The 20629-nt window shown below is 49.1% G+C and overlaps 1 protein-coding gene across 9 annotated transcripts in view; it reads left to right on the forward strand.

The window, feature by feature from the left end:
* ARHGAP44 (Rho GTPase activating protein 44) overlaps positions 1–20629 on the forward strand; it is a 153030-nt gene that overhangs the window by 102168 nt on the left and 30233 nt on the right. For 5 of the 9 annotated variants that reach the window (XM_073310157.1, XM_073310155.1, XM_073310160.1 and 2 more), the window contains exons 7-11: positions 4089–4206; positions 11706–11786; positions 13440–13508; positions 14024–14105; positions 17599–17726. In XM_073310157.1, coding sequence (XP_073166258.1) covers positions 4089–4206; positions 11706–11786; positions 13440–13508; positions 14024–14105; positions 17599–17726 — 478 coding nt within the window. The remainder of the gene's footprint in view (positions 1–4088; positions 4207–11705; positions 11787–13439; positions 13509–14023; positions 14106–17598; positions 17727–20629) is intronic. The other 4 variants (XM_073310163.1, XM_073310164.1, XM_073310158.1 and 1 more) reach the window with 1 other exon arrangement.

Genomic DNA, 20629 nt, shown 5'->3' on the forward strand with positions numbered 1-20629 from the left:
AAAGAACTAAGGACCATCACAAACCTCTCCACCTTCAGTTCCAAATGTCCAGTGCACTTCTGCCTGCCTTCTGCAATGTAAAGACAGAGCAGTGTGTACATATAAACAGGCAAACCCCAAAACAAGACCGTACCACAACAAAGCCCCACAATTCTCCCATGGGGGGGGGAGGGGAGGATGAGAGAGAGAACAAACCACACGTGACAGGCGTTAGTCACGTCACTTAATGTACCACGGGAAGGTGCTCAGCTACTAAGGTGATGTGGGTGGTGGAAGAACCTGAACAGCATAGAAATACAATAACTCTTCATTTAACATTGTAGTTATGTTCTTGAAAAATGCTACTTTAAGTGAAACGATGTTAAGTGAATCCAGGGTGAGATATTTCTCAGGGAATGCCTTTCTGCTAAATGATGAACAAGTGCTCGGCTGAGCCCTCAAGAGTAACACTTTGTTAATGTAGCCTCACTCTACAAGGCAGCATGAATGGAGGGAGGGGAGATTGCATGACAGAGAGAGACAGAGACACACACTGTGTGTGTGAGAGAGAGAGATGCGCATTGCCCCTTTAAGTATGCTGACCCCACTCTAAGTACACTGCCTTTTTACAGACCTAAAAGTGGCAATTCTTCAACAAAAAAACTTCAAAAACAGACTCCAACGAGAGACTGGTGAATTAGAATTAATTTGCAAACTGGATACAATTAACTTAGGCTTGAATAAAGACTGGGAGTGGATGGGTCATTACACAAAGTAAAACTATTTCCCCATGTTTATTCCCCTACCGCCCCGCTATTCCTCAGAAGTTCTTGTCAACTGCTGGAAATGGCCCACCTTGATTATCACTACAAAAGGTTTTTCCCTCCCCACTCGCTCTCCTGCTGGTAATAGCTCACCTTATGTGATCACTCTCATTACAGTGAGTATGGTAACACCCATTGTTTCATGTTCTCTGTGTATATAAATCTCCCCACTGTATTTTCCACTGCATGCATCCAATGAAGTGAGCTGTAGCTCACGAAAGCTTATGCTCAAATAAATTGGTTAGTCTCTAAGGTGCCACAAGTCCTCCTTTCCTTTTTGCGGATACAGACTAACATGGCTGCTACTCTGAAACCTGCCTTTTTAAGTAGATCAGCAAGTTGAGACAGCAGGTGCTGTCTGAAAGCTCTCTCTGTCCTGAGCCCTGTCATGTCGTGTGTGCCGTCCCCCGCCCTGCTCTGTGGAGATGGGGTAAAGGAGTGGGGGGCAGGGGACCCCCTGACATTAGCATCCCTCTTTCCCTCCCTGCACAGCAAGCAGGAGGCTCCCAGGAGCAGCTCCAAGGCAGAGGGTAGGAGCTGCACACGGAGGTGCAGGGAGGGACAGCTGAACTGTCCAGCAGTTGATAGCCTGCTGGGCGGCTGCCCCACAGGGAACTTAGGGGAGCGGGGAGCTGATGGGGGAGCTGCCGGCCCACCCTCGTTCCAAGCCCCCACCAGCTCGGGCTGCTCTTTCTGCAAGCAGCGGACAAATCAGGCGGCTGCCAAACAACGTTATGAGGAAGCATTGCACAACTTTGAACAAGCACGTTCTCTAATTGATCAGCAACATAACAACGAATAACCGGGACTACATTAAGTGAGGAGTTATTGTAGGGTGAGAGGCTGCATGCAGCTTCTCTCTCCATAGACAGACGACTTCGGAGACCTTGCTCCCAAGGGTAGCCTGCCAGTACATCTCCCATTCTGTTCTTCTGCCTGTCGATGGTGAAATTCTGGCTTGCCAGAGCTTTTTCTTTGCAAATATCTCTTGATGATGATCCTTTTGCGTCCTTGGCCATGTAGATGGTGACTTAGATTGCAACTCGTCAGAGGGGTGCGGGACTGTCAGCTGGACATTGATCTGAGGCGAAATAATAGAATGGTTGATACAGGACTTGATTCATTAAGAATTAAAAGAGGTGAATGTAATAAATGCTGATCGATATGGGCTTATGGAAAATAGATCTTGTCAAACTAACTTCAGAGCATTTTTTGATGAGATTACAAGTTGGGTTGATAGAATCTTAACCTGAACTGTCACCTTTATCACAGGTATTTTTAGTAAAGTCAGGGGCAGGTCACAGGCGATAAACAAAAAATCACAGAAGCCCATGACCTCTCCCTGCCTTTTACCAAAAATACCCTGCGGGGGCACACTGCCAGGGGCTGACCTCAGGCAGCTGCTCCAGCCCCAGGGGGGCTGATCCAACCCCTGCAGCTATTTCAGCCCCAGGGCCAACCTCCGGCCAACTGCTCTGGCCCTGCAGCTGCTCCTGCAGCATGGGCTGACCACCGCTGCTCCAACCCCAGGAGTGCTGACACAACCCCATCTTCTGCTTAAGCCCTGGGGTTGCTGCTTTGATGGGCCCAGGGCTGACAGCTGCTCCAGCCCTGCTGCTGCAGAAGAAGTCCCAGAAAGTCTCAGAATCCGTGACCTCTGTGACAGAATCAAATCCTTAGTAATAGTGTTGATACTTAGGACTAGTCAACCTTTAAAATTTTGATCAGCATAGCTGTGTTGCAGGCGCTCCATAGCTATGCTGACGTAAGCTCGGGTGTAGATGTGCTGGATCAGTGGAAGAATGCTTCTGTCAACCTAGCTGCTACCGCTCGGAGAGGTGGATTACCTACAGCGAGAAAAAAAACCCTTCTGTCACCATAGACGCATCCACACTATAGTGCACCAGCAGCATAAATACAATGCCGTAGCTGTGCTGAATGTAGACATGGCCCCAGACTTCTGTGTGGCATTGGACTTGGTACGGCTTGACATTTTCATTAAGAACCTAGAGTGTGTATGGCGTACGTTAAATGGATTAAAAACTGGTTAACTGATAAGTCTCAAAATGTAACTGTAAATGGGGAATCGTCATCAAGTGGCTCCATTTCTACTGGAATCCCACAAGGATCAGTTCTTGGCCTTGCGCTGTTTTAATATTTTTATTAATGACTTGTCGGAACATATAAAATCGTTCATGATAAAGTTTGCTGGTGACATGCAGATTGGGGGAGGGGTGGACAATGAAGAGGACAGGTCACTGATATGAGGAGACCAGAATCTCTTGGTAAACTGGGTGCAAGCAAATAATGTGGTACAGCCAAATGGAAGGTCCTATATTTAGGAACAAAGAATGCGGGCCATAGGTACAGGATGGGGGACTCTACCCTGGGAAACAGGGACTCTGAAGAAGACTTAGGGGTCAGGGTGGATAGTCAGCTGCACATGTGCCCGAACTGTAACACTGTCAAAAAGGGCTAATGCGACCCTTGGGTATGTATGCAGGAGAATCTCGAGTAGGAGTAGGGAGGTTATATCACCTCCATATTTGGTACCAGTGCAGCTGCTCGTGGAATATTGTATCCAGTTCTGGTGCCCACAGTTCAAGGATGATGCTGATAAATTGGAGAGGGTTCAGAGAAGAGCCGTAAGAATGTTAAAGGATTGGAAAATAGACCTTATAGTGATAGACTCAAGGAACTCAATCTATTTAGCTAACAAAGAGCAGGTTAGGGGTGATTTGAAAATAGTCTATAGGTATCTACATCAGGAAAGTTGCATGGCCTGTATCATGCAGGAGGTCAGACTAGATGATCAGAATGGCCCCTTCTGGCTGTGAATCTATGAAATCTCTGATTTTTGCCTTTTAGAAACTGCTTTTTCTTTGAAACAATATTGAAAGGTTAATTTAAATCTCCTGTATCTTCTAGGAGATTGTTTTCAGGCTGGGTCAACCCAACCTCTGGGACACATCACTTGCTCAACTCCTTTGAGAAGTAACTCGGCCCTCATTGCTGGCGGGCCAGAGAATAGCCAGTATGTTAACTGACCTCATGCCAGGCCTAACTGGCACATACTGGAGCAGAGAGGAGCCACCTGGCTTTTTAATGTACCGGGGCGGGCCACGGAGACCACAGGTCCTTGTCTGCCACATGCCATCTTGAGCTAAGTGGTTACGGTCAGGATGCACCTAAGCCTACATGGTTGAGCCCCTTGCATGGCCGTTCCCTTTGCCAGGCAGCTCTTCCATCCGTTGCTGATGCCAGTTCCATTGCGTCCCCTCTCAGGTGGCAGCAGTCGGCGAAGTCGTCAGGTTTGTCGAGCAACCTGCAGCCGTTGGGTGCCAAAGCGGATGCTCTCAGGGAAGAGATGGAGGAGGCGGCGAACAGAGTGGAGATTTGCAGGGTACTTCTCACTCTCTCTTATCTCACAGCTGTGCAGTCCATCAACGCCCAGTGAATGGGAGAAGGTTTATATGGGTTGGGGAATTCGGGGCTGGGAGTTGCAGGCCTATGCTGGCAAGCAGGGCACAGGTGTGGGAGAGTGACGCCAATGAAGGCCTGCTGTTCCCAGAAGTCCCCGTCGACCCCCCGTGCCCAATAGGCAGCGTCAGCGGCCTTTGTCTCAGGCTCCCTGCCACAGCCCTGCCAGGAATCCTCACCCTTTGCCAGGAGGAGTTGCTGGTGCAGGGAGAGGAAACCTGTCTCTCTCACCACTTCAGAGCCCCTCAATCACCCTCCTGCTACACCAGGTGAGACCTATCCTCTGCAGCCTGGGGAGAGACCCCCCCCACTCGCTCCCTTCACCTTCCCCCTGCCTCCCATACAGCCTAAGGGCATACCTGCTTCCTGACCCTCTCTGCCTTGATCTCACACAGTTTGAGGTGGGCTCTCCCTGACCCTCTCCTCCCCCAGGTTGGGGAGAACTCTAAGCTAACAACTCTGAGAGCTGGTGAGCAGCTTCTGCCCTCCCGTGTCATGCCCAGGTAATTAGCAGGTGCCAGGGTGTGGTGTTGCATTGTGAGCCGCAGTAGCACAGTATGTGAAGTGCCCAGGCCCCAAGAGGTAACCAGCACTTTCCTCCAGTTTGTTCGTTTGATAAGCCAGTGTGGATGAAAACCAATGACTGAAGAAAGGATGTCCTCTCCTCCCTTTGCCCTCCCACATCCCAGCTCCATCTGGCAGTGTTTGGGGCTGCAAAGCAAACTCTTCCAGGTATCCTCCATCCTAGGGGACTATGGCAGGGGACTGTTGCAAAATTCAGCACCGGTAGTATGTTGAACCCTAATATACTGACGTGCAAGAGGAGGCACGGTTTAGTGGTTAGAGCATAGGACCAAGAGTTAGCAGATCTGGGTCGTGGGCTCTTCTCTGCTGCAGACTGGTTGTGAGAGACTGGCCAAATCACACCCCTGCTTTGTGCCTCAGTTTCCCCATCTGTAAAATACAGATTCTGATACCCAAACATCTTCTACTAAATAGAAATAAATGACAGTTTGCCTCTTAGCATAATGTGGGACTTCCCTCATGAAGAGGGAGATCGTGTTGCGTAGTGGGAGAGCACTAGACTGGAGCTCAGAAGACCTAGGTTCTATTCCTGGCTCTGCTGAGGGCCTGCTGGGTGACCTTGGACAAGTCACTTTGCCTCCCTATGCTTCAGTTTCCCCATCTGTATAATGGAAATAATACTGACCTCCTTTGTAAATTGCTTTGTGATCTACTGATTAAGGGTGCTATGAAAGACCTACTATTGTAAGTTGCTTTGTGCTTCTCTGTTGCCTTCTGCTTAAGATTTCAAAGTATTAGTATGTATATTTTGAGCTAGATTTTAAAAAGTGCTTAGCTCCCACAGCTGGAGCCAGTTTTTGTGAGTACTTCCGAAATCTGGCCATTCCATTTAAGCACCTAAAGCACCTTTAAGCACTGAGCTCTCTTGAAAATCTATTCCCTACCTGTTTGTGCACTAACTCATGTGGTTTTATAGGATGTGACTGTACGTATTCAGGAATTCCAAACCAGTCTAACAGACTACTCCATAAGAACAGCCATACTGAGTCAAACCAGTGGTCCATCTAGCCCAGTATCCTGTCTTCTGATAGTGGCTGATGCCAGGTGCTTCAGAGGGAATGAACAGAACAGGGCAATTATTGAGTGATCCATCCCCTGTCATCCAGTCCCAATTCTGGCAAACAGAGGCTAGGCACACCCAGAGCACGGAGTTGCATCCTTGACCATCCTGGCAACAAGTTCCACAGGTGGACTAAGCATTGTAGAAAGAAGTATTTCCTTTTGTTTGTTTTAAACCTGCTGCTTATTGATTTTATTGAGCAACCCCTGTTCCTTGTGTTATGTGAAGTGGTAAATAACATTTCCTTTTTCATTTTTTCCACACCAGTCATGATTTTATAGACCTCTATCATAAACACAAAAAGGAAGCTCACAAGAAGAGGAAACTTGGACAGATGACTAGGGAGGAGTATAAATATATTGTTCGAGCATGCAGGGATGTAATCTGGAAGGCCAAAGCACAACTGAGTTGTAGCTAGTAAGGGATGTGAGGGGTAACAAGAAAGGTTTCTACAGGTATGTTAGCAACAAGAAGAAGGTCAGGGAAAGTGTGGGACCCTTACTGAATGGGGGAGGCAACCTAGTGACAGACAATATGGAAAAAGCTGAAGTACTCAATGCTTTTTTTGCCTTGGTCTTCACAGATAAGGTCAGCTCCCAGACTGCTGCACTGGGCAGCATAGTATGAGGAGGAGGTGAGCAGCCCTCAGTGGTGAAAGAACAGGTTAAGGATTATTTAGAAAAGCTGGACAAGCACAAGTCCATGAATCCGGATCTGAGGGTTCTGAGGGAGTTGGCAGATGTGATTGCAGAGCCATTGGCCATTATCTTTGAAAACTCGTGGAGATCTGGGGAGGTCCCAGATGATTGGTAAAAGGCAAATATAGTGCCCATCTTTAAAAAAGGGAAGAAGGAGAATCTGGGGAACTACAGCCTCACCTCAGTCCCCAGAAAAATCATGGAGCAGGTCCTCAAGGAATCCATTTTGAAGCACTTGGAGGAGAGGAAGATGATCAGGAACAGTCAACATGGATTCACCAAGGGCAAGTCATGCCTGACCAATCTGATTGCCTTCTATGATAAGATAACTGGCTCTATGGATCAGGGGAAAACGGTGGACGTGATATATCTTGACTGGCAAGAATACTGTGGGAGACCGTTACAAAGCTTTTGGTAACGGTCTCCCACAGTATTCTTGCCAGTAAGTTAAAGAAGTTGGCTAGATCGTCGGGCTCAATGGGTAGTGATCAACGGCTCTGTGTCTAGTTGGCAGCCGGTATCAAGCAGAGTGCCCCAGGGGTTGGTCCTGGGGCCAGTTTTGTTCAACATCTTTATTAATGATCTGGATGATGTGATGGATTGCACGCTCAGCAAGTTCGTGGATGACGCTAAGCTGGTGGGACAGGTAGATACACTGGAGTGTAGGGATAGGGTCCAGAGTGACCTAGACAAATTGGAGGACTGGGCCAAAAGAAATCTGATGAGGTTCAACAAGGACAAGTGCAAAGTCCTGCACTTAGGACGGAAGAATCTCATGCACTGCTACAGACTGGGGACTGGCTGTCTAAGCGGCAGTTCTGCAGAAAAGGACCTGGGGATTACAGTGGACGAGAAGCTGGATATGAGACAACAGTGTGCCCTTGTTACCGAGAAGACTAACGGCATATTGGGCTGCATTAGTAGAAGCATTGCTAGCAGATCAAAGGAAGTGATTATTCCCCTCTGTTTGGCACTGGGTGAGCCCACATCTGGAGTATTGCGTCCAGTTTTGGGCCCCCCACTACAGAAAGGATGTGGACAAATTGGAGAGAGTCCAGCAGAGGGCAACAAAAATGATAGGGGGTGGGGCACATAATTTATGAGGAGAGGCTGAGGGAACTGGGTTTATTTAGTCTGCAGAAGAGAAGAGTGAGGGGGGATTTGATAGCAGCCTTCAACTACCTGAAGGGGGGTTCTAAAGAGGATGGAGCTAGGCTGTTTTCAGTGGTGGCAGATGATAGAACAAGGAGCAATGGTCTCAAGTTGCAGTGAGGGAGGTCTAGGCTGGATATTAGGAAACACTATTTCACTAGGCGATGGTGAAGCACTGGAATAGGTTACCTATGGAGGTGGTGGAAGCCATCCTTAGAGGTTTTTAAGGCCTGGTTTGGCAAAGCCCTGGCTGGGATGATTTAGCTGGTGTTGGTCCTGCTTTGAGCAGGGGGTTGGACTAGATGACCTCCTGAGGTCTCTTCCAACCTAATGTTTCTATGATTCTATGATCATACCCCCTTAGTTGTCTCTTTTCCAAGCTGAAAAGTCCCAGTCTTTTTCATCTCTATTCATATGGCAGCTGTTCCATACCCCTAACCATTTTTGTTGTCCTTCTCTGCACCTTTTCCAGTTCTAAAGTATCTTTTCTGAGTACAAGCAATTTGCAACTCACTAGGTGTATATTTAATTTGATATATAATATACTACAGCTGGTCAAAATGTTTTAAACATTTTTATGAGAAATGTCACTGTGATGGGTTGGATCCCAGAAACCCCCTGGGGGTTGCCAACTGGTGTACCAAGACTACTTGTGCCCCTGCTTTCCTGCCTTGTCAGCTTAGGACTTCAGTGCCCTGCCTGGTTTGAGCCAGACCCGCTAGCCTGGTGCAAACCCAGACCCAGATCTGAACCACGTCCCCTAACAGCTGTAGGCTTAACTAAGAGCAGCTTACAGAAGCGTGCCTGTCTTTAACACTCAGATGCCCAACTCCCAATGGGGTCCAAACCCTAAATAAATCTGTTTTACCCTGTATAAAGCTTATGCAGATGACAGAAATTGGTCCAATAAAAGATATTACCTCCCCCACCTTGTCTGTCTAATATCCTGGGACCAACATGGCTACAACAATACAGCATATTACAAACTCTGAAAGAGTCTTAAGGTATGTCCAAGCTTTGAGCTGCAGGCGTAATTCCCAACTCAAGGAGACGTACCCTCACTAACTCTGATTAAGATGGCGTGCTAAAAATAAAATGTAGCCACAGCTGCACAACACGCAGGAGGGGCTAGCCGCCCCGAGACAGTCCTGTCCGAGACCTTTGGTACCTGCTCGGGTGGCTAGCTCCTCGTGCTGCCACAGCTATGCTTCTGTTTTTAGTGCGCTGTCTCGATCAGAGGTAGTGTGAGTATGTCTGCTTGAGCTAGAAATTGTACCTTCCCGCTCCAACATAGAGGTACTTTACTGAATAAGTGCTGCCCATTACTGGTTTGAGCAATAATGGGCTGTATATATTTAATGAACCACTCAGACAAAAATAACCAAACAGAGAGCGAAAAAAGCAGCACATTTAGGTTACATGCAGTGCATCCCTTAGGGAACACGCGGCATTTGACTAATCAGACGCTGCTTCAAACCATCCTGCTTAGGAACAGTTTGTTGCAGACTGGTGGCTAATCATAATCTCAAAAGAGAGGGAAGGGGGAGAGAGAGAGAGAGAGAGAGAGAGTGTGTGTGTGTGTGTGTTTACAGCTTTGCATCCAGGGTTTTTGTGCATGGGTCTATTCTTCTTTTCTTCTCCTCCAAAGCTCCTGTTGTGCAGGGTAAATTTATTTTATTCCATATAAAGTCCGTTTTTTGAGCTGAGTATCAGAATTGACATTGGCATAGACTTTCATGCTCCTTTCAACACTTAACACTAGTTTGTCATTTCTGGGTGTGGTTAGATTCATTCTAAAGTTTGTCTCTTGAAAGGCTTTGAAATAGTCAGTGACCTGCTTCTCCTCTCTCAGCCTAAGAATTGTACCGGAAGGGAGCTGAATTAGTAGCATTGTTACTTAAACATGGTTTTCTGCATTAACATGACTATGGCCCCAATCCTGCAGACACTCATGCATCTGTTTAACTTCACTATGATGAGGAACCATTGGAATTGGTGGGATTACTTCCGCTATAAAGTTAAGCGCATGCATATTGGTGGGATAAGGGGCACTTGTTTGAATGTGCAAAAGCAATGAATTTTGCAATATTTTGTCTGCCATAGTGGAATGACACTTCTGTCTGTCTGTCTAATCTATCCATCCATGTGCTGAGCTTTGTTTGAGTCGGGGTGGAGCTACAATGATGAAGTAAAGACACAGAGGGCTGTTCCTGATTATCCCTAACACACAACCATAAAAGCCCAACTGCCTTGCGTACCCTCACATGCCCTGTTTCCACCCCCTGGCTTGTGTTTATGGCCAAAGGTCTGCTTTATTTTCATTAGGGATTTGTGTGTGTCCGACCTGAAGCTGGAAGGCAGGGCGCATTGCCACTTAGCCATGAGTGTCCGTAGGCAAAGCCATCCAGGAAATGTTTATTACGAGTATAGGTTGGGGAGAAATGTCATTTACTTATACTGCTGTTTTAGTTTGTTGCTGGCATAACTATCCTAGAGCTTATTTAAAAAAGGATTCTCCACAATATCTGAAATCAACCAGGTCAACTGGCCTTCTCCATTCAGGATCAGTCATAACTGGGATTTAACTGGGAATTGGTCCTGCTTCGAGCAGGGGGTTGGACTAGATGACCTTCTGGGGTCCCTTCCAACCCTGATATTCTATGATTCTATGATAACACGGCAAAGGGTGTTTGTAGTGAAAAGGAGAACCATACATTACAGCTAAATCACAAGGCAATAGCCTCCTGTTGACTGTCCTGACATGGCAGGGGGGTAGGATCCAGGAAAGGGTTAGTGGTGACTGCCATTCTTGAGATGGGGGCAATAAAACCTCATGAAATGTCTTGCTTTTTTAAAACCTGTAAGTAAAAATAGCACAAATAAGTGGGAGCGAATCATGCCACTGGTCCTTGCCTGGCATAGTCTGGGCAGGGGCTGTTAAAACTTTCCACCCACCCACATGAATCCTGACCTGCACCCCCCTCTGCTATTCCAGTCCAGAGTCTCCCTCACAGCTCTGCTAGTGCACTGCAGCCCTCCCTCCCCCTGCTATCCTGGACCTCTGCAAATACACCTGCGCCAAGGTCTCTCATGAACAGAGACTGGCACTTGTGCTGAATTATTGCATTTTGTGCAGTGGCTTCATAATGTGGACAGGCAGGGGCTCGAGTGAGACAATTCCCCCTGAGCCCTTCCAAAAAGAACCAGACCTCCATGTGTGAACTATGGTTAGTGCAGGGTTTGAACCCAGATCTTCAGAGGTGAAGAGTTATCCCATTCTGCCACCACCAGCAGATCCTCAGAACCTCACTCTTTACAGGGCACTGACTCATTCGCCACAATTAGTGAGCCTTGGTAAGGAAGTTTCCCCATGTTTTCCCCCAGTTTGATACAAGGCCCAGGATCCACTGTTCTGCAGGTGGGAGAAGCAAATGGGTTTTTCTCAGAAAAAGGCTGTTTCCATCTCCACCTTCACCACCTCCTCTCCTTGCACATCCACCCCGTTTTCGACCTTCACTGTCATCGGCTCCGTCTCTGCCTCCATGCCCATCTCCATTCTTGTCTCCATGCCTTGACTCTCCATCCCCATGTCTGGTTCTGACTCCAGCTGCTCCTCCCATGCCCTCTCTGCACCCATCTCCCCATGTCCTGACCATTCCCTTTTGTTGTCCTCATGCGTTCCTTTAGGATAACGGAACTTACACACACAGAGATATGCCCAAAGTCCCCTTTGCCATATCCCCTTGTTAACTTTCAGATATTTTCTCCTTTTTTAAAACACACTTTCCTGTCCCAGCGAAACGAGAGGGGCGTGTCCCCCACACTTTTCTCTTACGTTTGCACTTCAACTGTTTGCCATTCGTGTTTAACAAAATTCATGATGTGACAATAAAACAACCAAATTGCTCTTCTTCCTCTTCCCACAAGACCAACAAGGGCCACACACAGGGCATCACTGACCATCCTAAGATTGCCAATTGGAGAGGCTCAGATGCTGAGCTGTTGAAGGTATATTTCTGATGGTAGCATTTAGCTCCTTGGTGGGGGTCTCCATTCCCTGGGCTCACATGTTCTGTTTACCACTGGACTTTGGGGGAGCGGGGGTTGGAGGGATGGGGGTGGGAAATATTAAATTGGGGGGCAGGGGTAGGAATATACCCCTGGAAATGTGGAGCCAATAGATCCAGTAGCTTCTGTGCATGCTTCTGACAAATGCAGCTGTGTCACATAATCTAGATTTGCAAACAACCACACGCACCCCACCTGATGTTCCCATAGTCCTGGGTCTCTTGTGAGCAGAAGCTGCCAGCTGTGCTAATTTTACAGAGACCCAGCAAAGACCCAACCATTTCACTTGTGACACCAGCAGGATTTGAACCCAGATGTTCAAAAACGGGGTGCTGGCCCTAACCTGCTGTGCTATCTAACTCTGCTTTCCTTCCTCCCTACTCAATGAAACTGCTGAACCCCCTCTATGGCACTTGTGTGGAGAACAACCTCCCGGACAAACCTGCTTCAGGAATTCCACAGGCAGTACCCTTACAAAGTACCCATGGGACCCTTGTTGAATGCAATGGGCACCTAAAGAGAACCTGCAAAGCTTTTATCCCTTTATGTGCGCCCAGTGGGCAGCTCTGCGTGCAGATGTATGCATGTACATCCACGTCTGGGGTTGGAACATGCCCACACACACATAGTGACTGCCCCATTGGTGCTGAGGATAGAATAGTACGTAGCATAGCCCTTTGTGTAGATTTACAGGGAGCAGAGTCAGATCGGGGTGTGGTGGGTACTGAGGGCTCTGCAGTTGCCATGTGTATGCTAAGGTGGCATATTTTGACCGTCAGTGGTTGAGAAATCGGGAAAAGCCACCAGAGATCTCAAAAGGTTTTAGGTGGGCAAGTCCCTCATTGTCCTCATGTCTGCTACTCCTGAGTCAAACTCCGACCTGGGTGTAACCAGCCATGGAAGTCAGTGGGGTTATACCCATTTACATCGGGTCTGAATTTGGCCCAGTGTGTTGGTTGTTTTTATATAGCAAGATTCTTTCCGAAACCAAAGGCAGGGGAAAACCTCCAAACTTTGCAGCATCTCAGATCTTGGATGCATCACCATTCAAGGCACAGTTATCCCTTTCAGTTCCATCTAGGCACTGATATCCTGCTCTCCCAACATCTGTGGAGTTCCCACGACATTCTGCTCTCTTGATGTGTATGGAATTCCCTGTGGAGCAGAATATCGGATTCTAGATCCACCTTATGGATCTAAGGGGGGAAGTTTCTTGCTCTGAATGAGGTGTTTTATTTCTGTTCTGCAAATCCTGCAGCGTTTGCCTCCCCATCTTGTACTCGGACTAGTAACGAAAGCTGAGCCACGCAGGATTGCTAATGCCAGATCTATATATATTCCCTCCCCCCGAGTCTGTGTTTCACTGTCCATGTTCCCAGCAGCCAGGATCAAATGCACCATAAGGTCTGTGTCATTTCCAGGTGGCCCTGCAAAGGTGGTGCAATCCCAGCAACGTGCAGCACCGTCCTGCAAGCATCTCTGACCCTGTGTGCCAGCCTTCGAGCCTGATCCACCTGTAAATGATTGCAATTGCTGGTCAGGGTGGTTTGATTTTGTGTGATTTACTTCTTGCTAATTCTGTGCTTTCCATAGGACCAGCTCTCGGCTGACATGTACAATTTCGTGGCCAAAGAAATAGACTATGCAAACTACTTCCAAACTGTAAGTGCCAGTGGGGATTGGGCTTTTCTGTCTGTGTCCTTCCCTTGTGCATGCTGTCTCACTGTGTCTGGGCGAGAGACCGGTTGTTAACACCCCTCCTCCAACCCCTACCCAAGTGCCCCATGGTTCCTACAGCAGTGAGAAAGGGACTGAGAGGCTTTTTCCACTGGACCGTATGAACTGGAACCATAAACTCACTGAACATTAAATCCCACCAAATGAGGGTAGATCCATCCCCATTGTCGTATCCGCTCGTTATACTCCACACCTGAACATAGCCATTATATGGACAACATACCCCCATATCTCAGTGTCTGTACTTTGACTGGTTAAACTTTTACCCCCAATTGGGGAGATTGCAGATTACGTATTCCTTACGCCACCAGCTCCTAAACCAAATTTCGCACCCCTTGGTAATCTGTACCTTATTCCCTGATAACCAGAAACTTCTATGCCTAAACTCTGTACCGTTTTCTTTTTACTTCAACATTATCTTTCCCTTGTCTTTTCCCCAGTTAATAGAAGTGCAAGCAGAATACCATAGGAAGTCATTAGCACTTTTACAGAACGTGTTGCCTCAGATAAAAGCACAGCAGGGTAAGTGTTTTCTTAATTGACGGTATGCTAAGCTAAAATGGATTGGAGCTTGGGGCCCCAGCTGATTAGCAGAGGGCATGATGAGAGAGCCCCCCATGTCCAGCATTGCACTGTACCCATAGGTGCTGTCTGTCCCCTTTCCTTGAGTCATCAGTTTTTGCTCACCACCAGAGGCAGAATTCTGGATAGGGTGGAGCAGGGGCTCTCAGTAGTGAGGCTATCTCACAGAGTGTGCCCCCACCCCCCAAGTCAGAAGCAGTTCTACCCACCCTGCTCAGCGCTGATTTACTGGGGAGGAAATTCCCCATCATCTCCCCAAGTCACCCCACTCCTGGACAAAACCCTCCTCAGCAGGGTCGCTTTCCCTTAAACTGTCGCAATCAGTTCTCCAACAGGTTTCAGAGTAACAGCCATGTTAGTCTGTATTCGCAAAAAGAAAAGGAGGACTTGCCTCCAAGTCATTCCCCCGGCCCCAGCAAACACAATCAGTGCCCTGCAGCCACTACAGCCCCCTCTCCAGCAGCGACTCTGACCTGTGCACTGTCCCGCCTTCAATCCACTCATCTTACAATGGCTTTTCAGCAACTCTGCTGTCCCTCGCCCACAGAACAGTGACTCGCCTCTCCTCCCCACCCCCACATGGGATCGATTGCCCCCACTGAAACCCAGATCTTCTCCTCCACACGCTTACCGGCCATTGCCAATTGCACCTCCCTCCACTGAGCTCATCTCTTCTCTAACCCTGGGCCCATGAGGTTCTCTCCTGCTTGTAAACTCTTCTGAGTCCTGGCTCATTCAGGCAGGTTGCACCCATGCCAGTCCTCTCCTCCTCCCACTGCCAACTGTGTCTGGTCTGGCTGTCCATCAGCTCCATGGGCTTGAGATCAAACGGAGCCAGAATGAAGGGGAACTCAGGCTCTAGGGCATGGGGAGCAGAAGGAAACCTAGTCTAACTGGGCCACCCAACTAGGCTTTCCCCTCATTCTTTCAGTTAACACATGGCCCAGTTTGCAGCACTTATTAGAATTTAAAGAGGGGAGTCTCTTGCTGTTGGATTTCCTTGGGGGAAATAACCTTTCCCTTGTGTCATGTGCACAGGCCATGCAGACTCCTGACCTCCCCGAAAGGAGGTGGATTTCTTCCCTCCCCATTCCCCAGTGCGGAAACTGAGTGACACAGATGCATCCATCCATCCACAGTTATGCACCCTCCAACACATGCACGCAAAGCCTCTTGCACACACACACACTCACACACACACGTCCACAGCTGTACATGCACACAGCCTTGTGAGCATACGTTTTGCCCTGCACGCGTGTGTGTACACACGTGCTCGTGCACTCTCGCGCTCATGCTTCCGGACATTAAGTAGGAGAGAATTCAGAGGGCCCTTGGGACTGGCTGATCAGCCAGGCTGGGATTGCTTCTAACTGCCCCCCTTAACAATGGAAAGGAATTCCTCAGCCTGCCCAGAAATACAGATACAGGAAAGTGTCTGTCTCTTTCTCTCTCTGCTAAAGAAAACAAACCCTGGAATGCTCAGTCCTAAGCAGCTGTGGGCTGATCTGTTTATGGCTGCAGGCTGCATACTCAGGACTTCGCAATTCCACTCTACAAGATCTCCTGGGCACTGAGAACCTGCCACCTTTTAAAGCAGTGTTGTTTCCCCCCCTTTTAAAGCAACGGTCCTGTAGCTATCAGACCAATGCCCGCTAGCAGTCATGCAAACAGCTCGAGTGGTGCTCTTGTTCCCAGGAGCAACCCCATGCAGCTGCAGCTTTATTTCCCCTTTTGGGAACTGCTGCCTGTAAATTACTCCTGCCACCCCCTCTAAGTATATTGCAGGGGTGGCCAAACTTACTGACCCTCCAAGCCACATACGATAATCTTCAGAAGTTCAAGAGCCGGATGCACATGCCAAGGCTCAGGGCTTCTGCCCTGCAGTAGTGTGGTGGGGCTAGGGGCTTCAGCCCTGTGGGAGGCACTTGCCATGACATGGGGCTTCAGTAAGAGCGGGGCTGAATCCCTGAGCCCTGGCAGGCATCTCCCGCGGGGCTGATGCCCCTAGGATCCCCACCCTCTAGGCAGGAGCCCCGATCCCCACCATTCCGCTGCAGGGCAGAAATCCCAAGCTCCTCCTCCCAGTCTGGTGGGTGGAGAATGGGGAGTCATGGAGGGCTCTGCAAGCCACAGTTTGGCCTCCCCTGGTATATTGAATACACAAAAGCTAAGAGTTAGAATAGCAAGTGGGCCCCCGTCCCAGTCAGAGCTGCTCCTCAGAGGGCTGCACTGGCCCTTAAAGATCCACCCCTCATCTTTGGATTAAGATACATTGCAACCACAATGCACCATGGTAATCTTGTCCCCTGGGGATTTTCCACCCCGGGAGCCCTGGCAGCGTTTATGCCAGTAGAAGCCCAGTTTGAAGTTTAGCCATGCAGTGAGTGGATGCATTTTGCCCTCCTGCCTCTGGAGACTCGAGTCGAAGTAATAACTCAGGTCACTAGTGAATTGAGTGTGACAGGTCTCACACTCCACCACGTAGCACGATTGGCAGACCCTGGTCAGCCGAGGGAGGCCCAGGACTAGATTGGCTGGGGATGCTCCGGGACAAGATTGAGGGGCATTAAGGGAGCTGTGGGGGGGAGGGGGAGGGGGGACGACACGGGACGCCATGCACAATGCATACCTGCTGTTGCATGTGCGGCTCCTCTCGGCGCTCCCTGCCAGTCCATAGACCCCATGCTGTCCAGAGCAATAGCAGTGTTGAGGGATAGCTTAGTGGTTTGAGCATTGGCCTGCTAAACCCAGGGTTGTGAGTTCAATCCTTGAGGGGGGCCATTTAGGGATCTGGGGCAAAAATTGGGGGTTGGTCCTGCTTTGAGCAGGGGGTTGGACTAGATGACCTCATGAGGTCCCTTCCAACCGTGATATTCTATTCTAATTAGGGAGGCTTTCAGGCAGGCATCAGGGGGGTGAGGCTGGGTGTGGTCTGGCCTGCTGGCCACATGGGGGCTCAGCGTTCAGATCCATGCTGTCGCGCCTTCAGCCAGCCGGGGCTCAGGAGCAGCCTGCTTGGCGCCCAAGAGCAGGGCTAGCCCGGGGTTCCATTGCTAACCCCACAATGGCTGGCCCCAGCAGTGCTGGGGGAGGGTCAAGCATCAGCATGGGGCATTGAAGAAGCAATACAAGGGGGGGACACTGGGGGGATCGCACGCCCTGGCTCACCTAGACCTGGATATAGATGCATCCCGGACGTGCATTAGTCCCCTGCACGCGTGCACACACACAGACACACAGAAACGTGGGACGTGGGGATGCACAGCCCTGAAACCTCACTGCCAAGGGAGCTCCCTAACTGGCAGAGATGTGGCTGCCACAGGAGATGGTGGGGGGCTGGGAACCCGCGCAGCTTCCCCAGCGGGTGAATGCGCTCCCCTAACCCAGCACGGGTTCCTCTCCCTCCTGCCCGCTCTGCGGATCCGTGTCACAGAAGCCTGGATCGAGAAGCCCTCCTTCGGGAAGCCCCTGGAGGAGCACCTGGCCGTCAGCGGGCGGGAGATCGCCTTCCCCATCGAGGCCTGTGTCACCATGCTGCTGGAGTGCGGAATGCAGGAGGAGGTGAGTCGGGAGCCCCCGAGCTGGGCGGCTTCATTCCAGACACAGATACTCTCCGGCTTTTCTCCGCTCTGAGCACAACGGTCATAAAGATCCCTGCTGCCCTTAAAACCTCTGACCCTCTGAAAAGCCCCCTCCTTTATTCCCCCATTGAAACACCTCCCTAGACTGTCTGGTATTTCCAAACCCTCCCATTGCAAAATCTTGGGGCAGGCCCTGGAAATCTTGAGGCAAACCCCCTCCTTCAGTTCTTGTGCCCAGCCTTTGGTTCAGCTGGGAGAGCAAACACTGCAGCCTCTTCTCAATCTGTGAATGAGCCTCCTTGGAAACCAGATTCTGGCTTGACTGGTCTTGGATGCACCTGGTGTAAATTGGGAGCAGCCCCACTGAGGTCCCTGGAGATACGCTGGCAGAATTGGGTCCTGGGTCCCCCACTGTGTCCCTTTGGTACAGAGCAAGGCTGCTACTAAAATAGACCATGCTTCCTAAGACGGGCCAAATTCGGTCATGTTATAAAGAGGTGCAGTTGCCATGGAGGCCTCTGGTCCAAATTCAGAGGCACCGTTTAGAGCGGTGTAAGGAGCACAGGGAGTGCAAGTGGTAATGTGGTGTAGTTTACATTTATTTGGACCCAATTCTCCTCTCGGATCACTTCAAGTCCACCGAATTCAATGGCGTCACTCCTGATCTACACCAGGGGTGAGCCCAGCCTGCTCTGTGTGAAGTTTCATTTGCTTGGAAGCCTGTCACCCAGAGAAACACCCTTTCATATGGCAGGGGGAGGTAAGGGAGCACCCTGCTGCTCCGTGAAGCCGCATCCAGTAGCATAAGGAGAGCAGCTGGCTGACTGAACAGAGCTGCTACCACGTCTAACTCCTGGTTTGTGTTTGGAGTCTGTTGCTTTTCTTTGACCTGTCTCCCTTAGACCAGCTCACTCTGTTAGCACAGTCCTGCGTGATTCCTAGGGCAGTTGGTCTCAGTATTTATCAGTGGCTTTGAGACCTAAGTAATTCCTTGCCTGAAGAAAGCATGTTCCAGTTCAGAACCACATAGGCAAAGTAACATTTTCTTTTTCCTTGCCTTGAAATGAGAGTAGAAAATCAGGAAAGATGATTTAGACACAGCAGGGATTGGAGCATGTTCTGCAGGACTCATGTGCACATGGAACTGTTGCAGTCCTTTTTATTGCATTCACATGGTAGAGACAGAGCTTATAAATATGGAGATAACCGTCCCTCTTCATTACGCAGAGACTAGGAAATAACGAATGATGGACAACCCCCTGCAGGTTCAAAGAAGCAACGAAGAGCCCAGATGTTTCTTCAGACCTTGTTGGAAATACTCAGACCCTTTGATCTAGAAAGTTGAGCTGGGAATCTCCTGAGACTGCACGCACCTGATCATTAGCTGGAAAAAAAAAAAAGATTCAAAGAAGCAGCTTTGCTCTGTGTTTTGGTGCTTCCAGGCCTTGCCAGGATTGAGAAGTGCAACTGGGGCCAGGTCTACACTACAGCCCTATATCAGTATAACTGCGTCGCTCAGGAGTGTGAAAAATACACACCCCTGAGTGACACACCAACCTGTGTAGACAGCGCTATTTCAGCAGGAGAGCTTCTCCGGTCAACATAGCTACTGCCTCTCAGGGAGGTGAATTAACCATGCTGATGGGAGAAGCTCTCCTGTCGGCACAGGAGCGTCTTTCGCTAAAGCGTCTTCAATGTACGTGAAGACCAGCCCTGAAAAATTGAAAAACAAACTTAAAAAAGAATTGACAAATCTGTTTGTAATCTCCAGGGTAGTTTGATTTGGGAGAAAAACTTTGGGTTGCTTCATCCTTTCTCTTGAGCAGTTCATCCATCCATATAGATCAGAAGTTCCCAAACTTTTCTTATTGTGTACCCCCTTTCCAGATCTACTAGTTGGTCGCATACCCCTGCTCTTCTCATCACTGATACTTTGTGTGTTCCTGTTAACACTACCTGTCTTTAGCCATCTGCTCATATTTCAGTGTTATGCACGGATATAGTTATAGTGCAATGTATGCAACTGAAAAACCCCCAACCCTGACTAAGTTATGAGCTCAGTTAGACTGGGCAGTTGCTGGGCAATTGAACTCACTCTGTACGGTGACTGGAGATGAGGGCTCTGTACGCCTGTGTCTCTGTGTTCTCATTGGTACATCTTGAAGTAAATTAACTACCATATTGTATATAACAAATTCCGATGGAGTTCTAAAGCTTTGTCTGAGTTGCCTATTATGAAAATGCAATAAATAAGGTAACTAAGTAAAATCCACCATTACACAATTTCTCCCGTGTACCGCCCAGAGATGTCTCGCATATGCCCAGTGGTGCGCATACCACAGTTCGGGACCCCCTGCCTTTGGCACCATCACCATTAACAAAGACGCTGATGCCGCTGCTGGTCACGCTGGGGTCAGAACAGACACCCCCTCGCTCCCCAGTAGCTGTCAGCGTAACCACTGGTCAGTGTGTGTAACGGGTCCCCATCTTAGCCTGATCCAGGGGGAATGCGAGTCTTACAGCTGTCAGCTAGAGACCATGGCTCTTGATGTACAGACTTTAGCGCTGGAGATCCCTGGTTGGCCAAGATGGCAGCTGATACATTGCCTTGCTGGGGCTACCAGGAGTACAAGCTTGTTTGTGTCGGCAAAGGGATCAGGTGTGACTTGAAGTGGCCCAGAGCACAGATGTATGGAGTATCAAAGGGATGTTCCACAAAGACACTCCTCGCACCATGTCTAATCTTCCCAATTCCGTAGTTTCTAGGCCCCATGAGCCAGGCCCCCAGCTGGAATTGCTCCATAGATACTGATTTACAGCAGCTGAGGATCTGACCCTAAACCCCACTTTTGTTCTGTGTGTAAGTCAGGTGAGTTACAGGGA

This window comes from Lepidochelys kempii, chromosome 14 (genome assembly GCF_965140265.1).
Source record: "Lepidochelys kempii isolate rLepKem1 chromosome 14, rLepKem1.hap2, whole genome shotgun sequence".
Taxonomy (NCBI): domain Eukaryota; kingdom Metazoa; phylum Chordata; order Testudines; family Cheloniidae; genus Lepidochelys; species Lepidochelys kempii.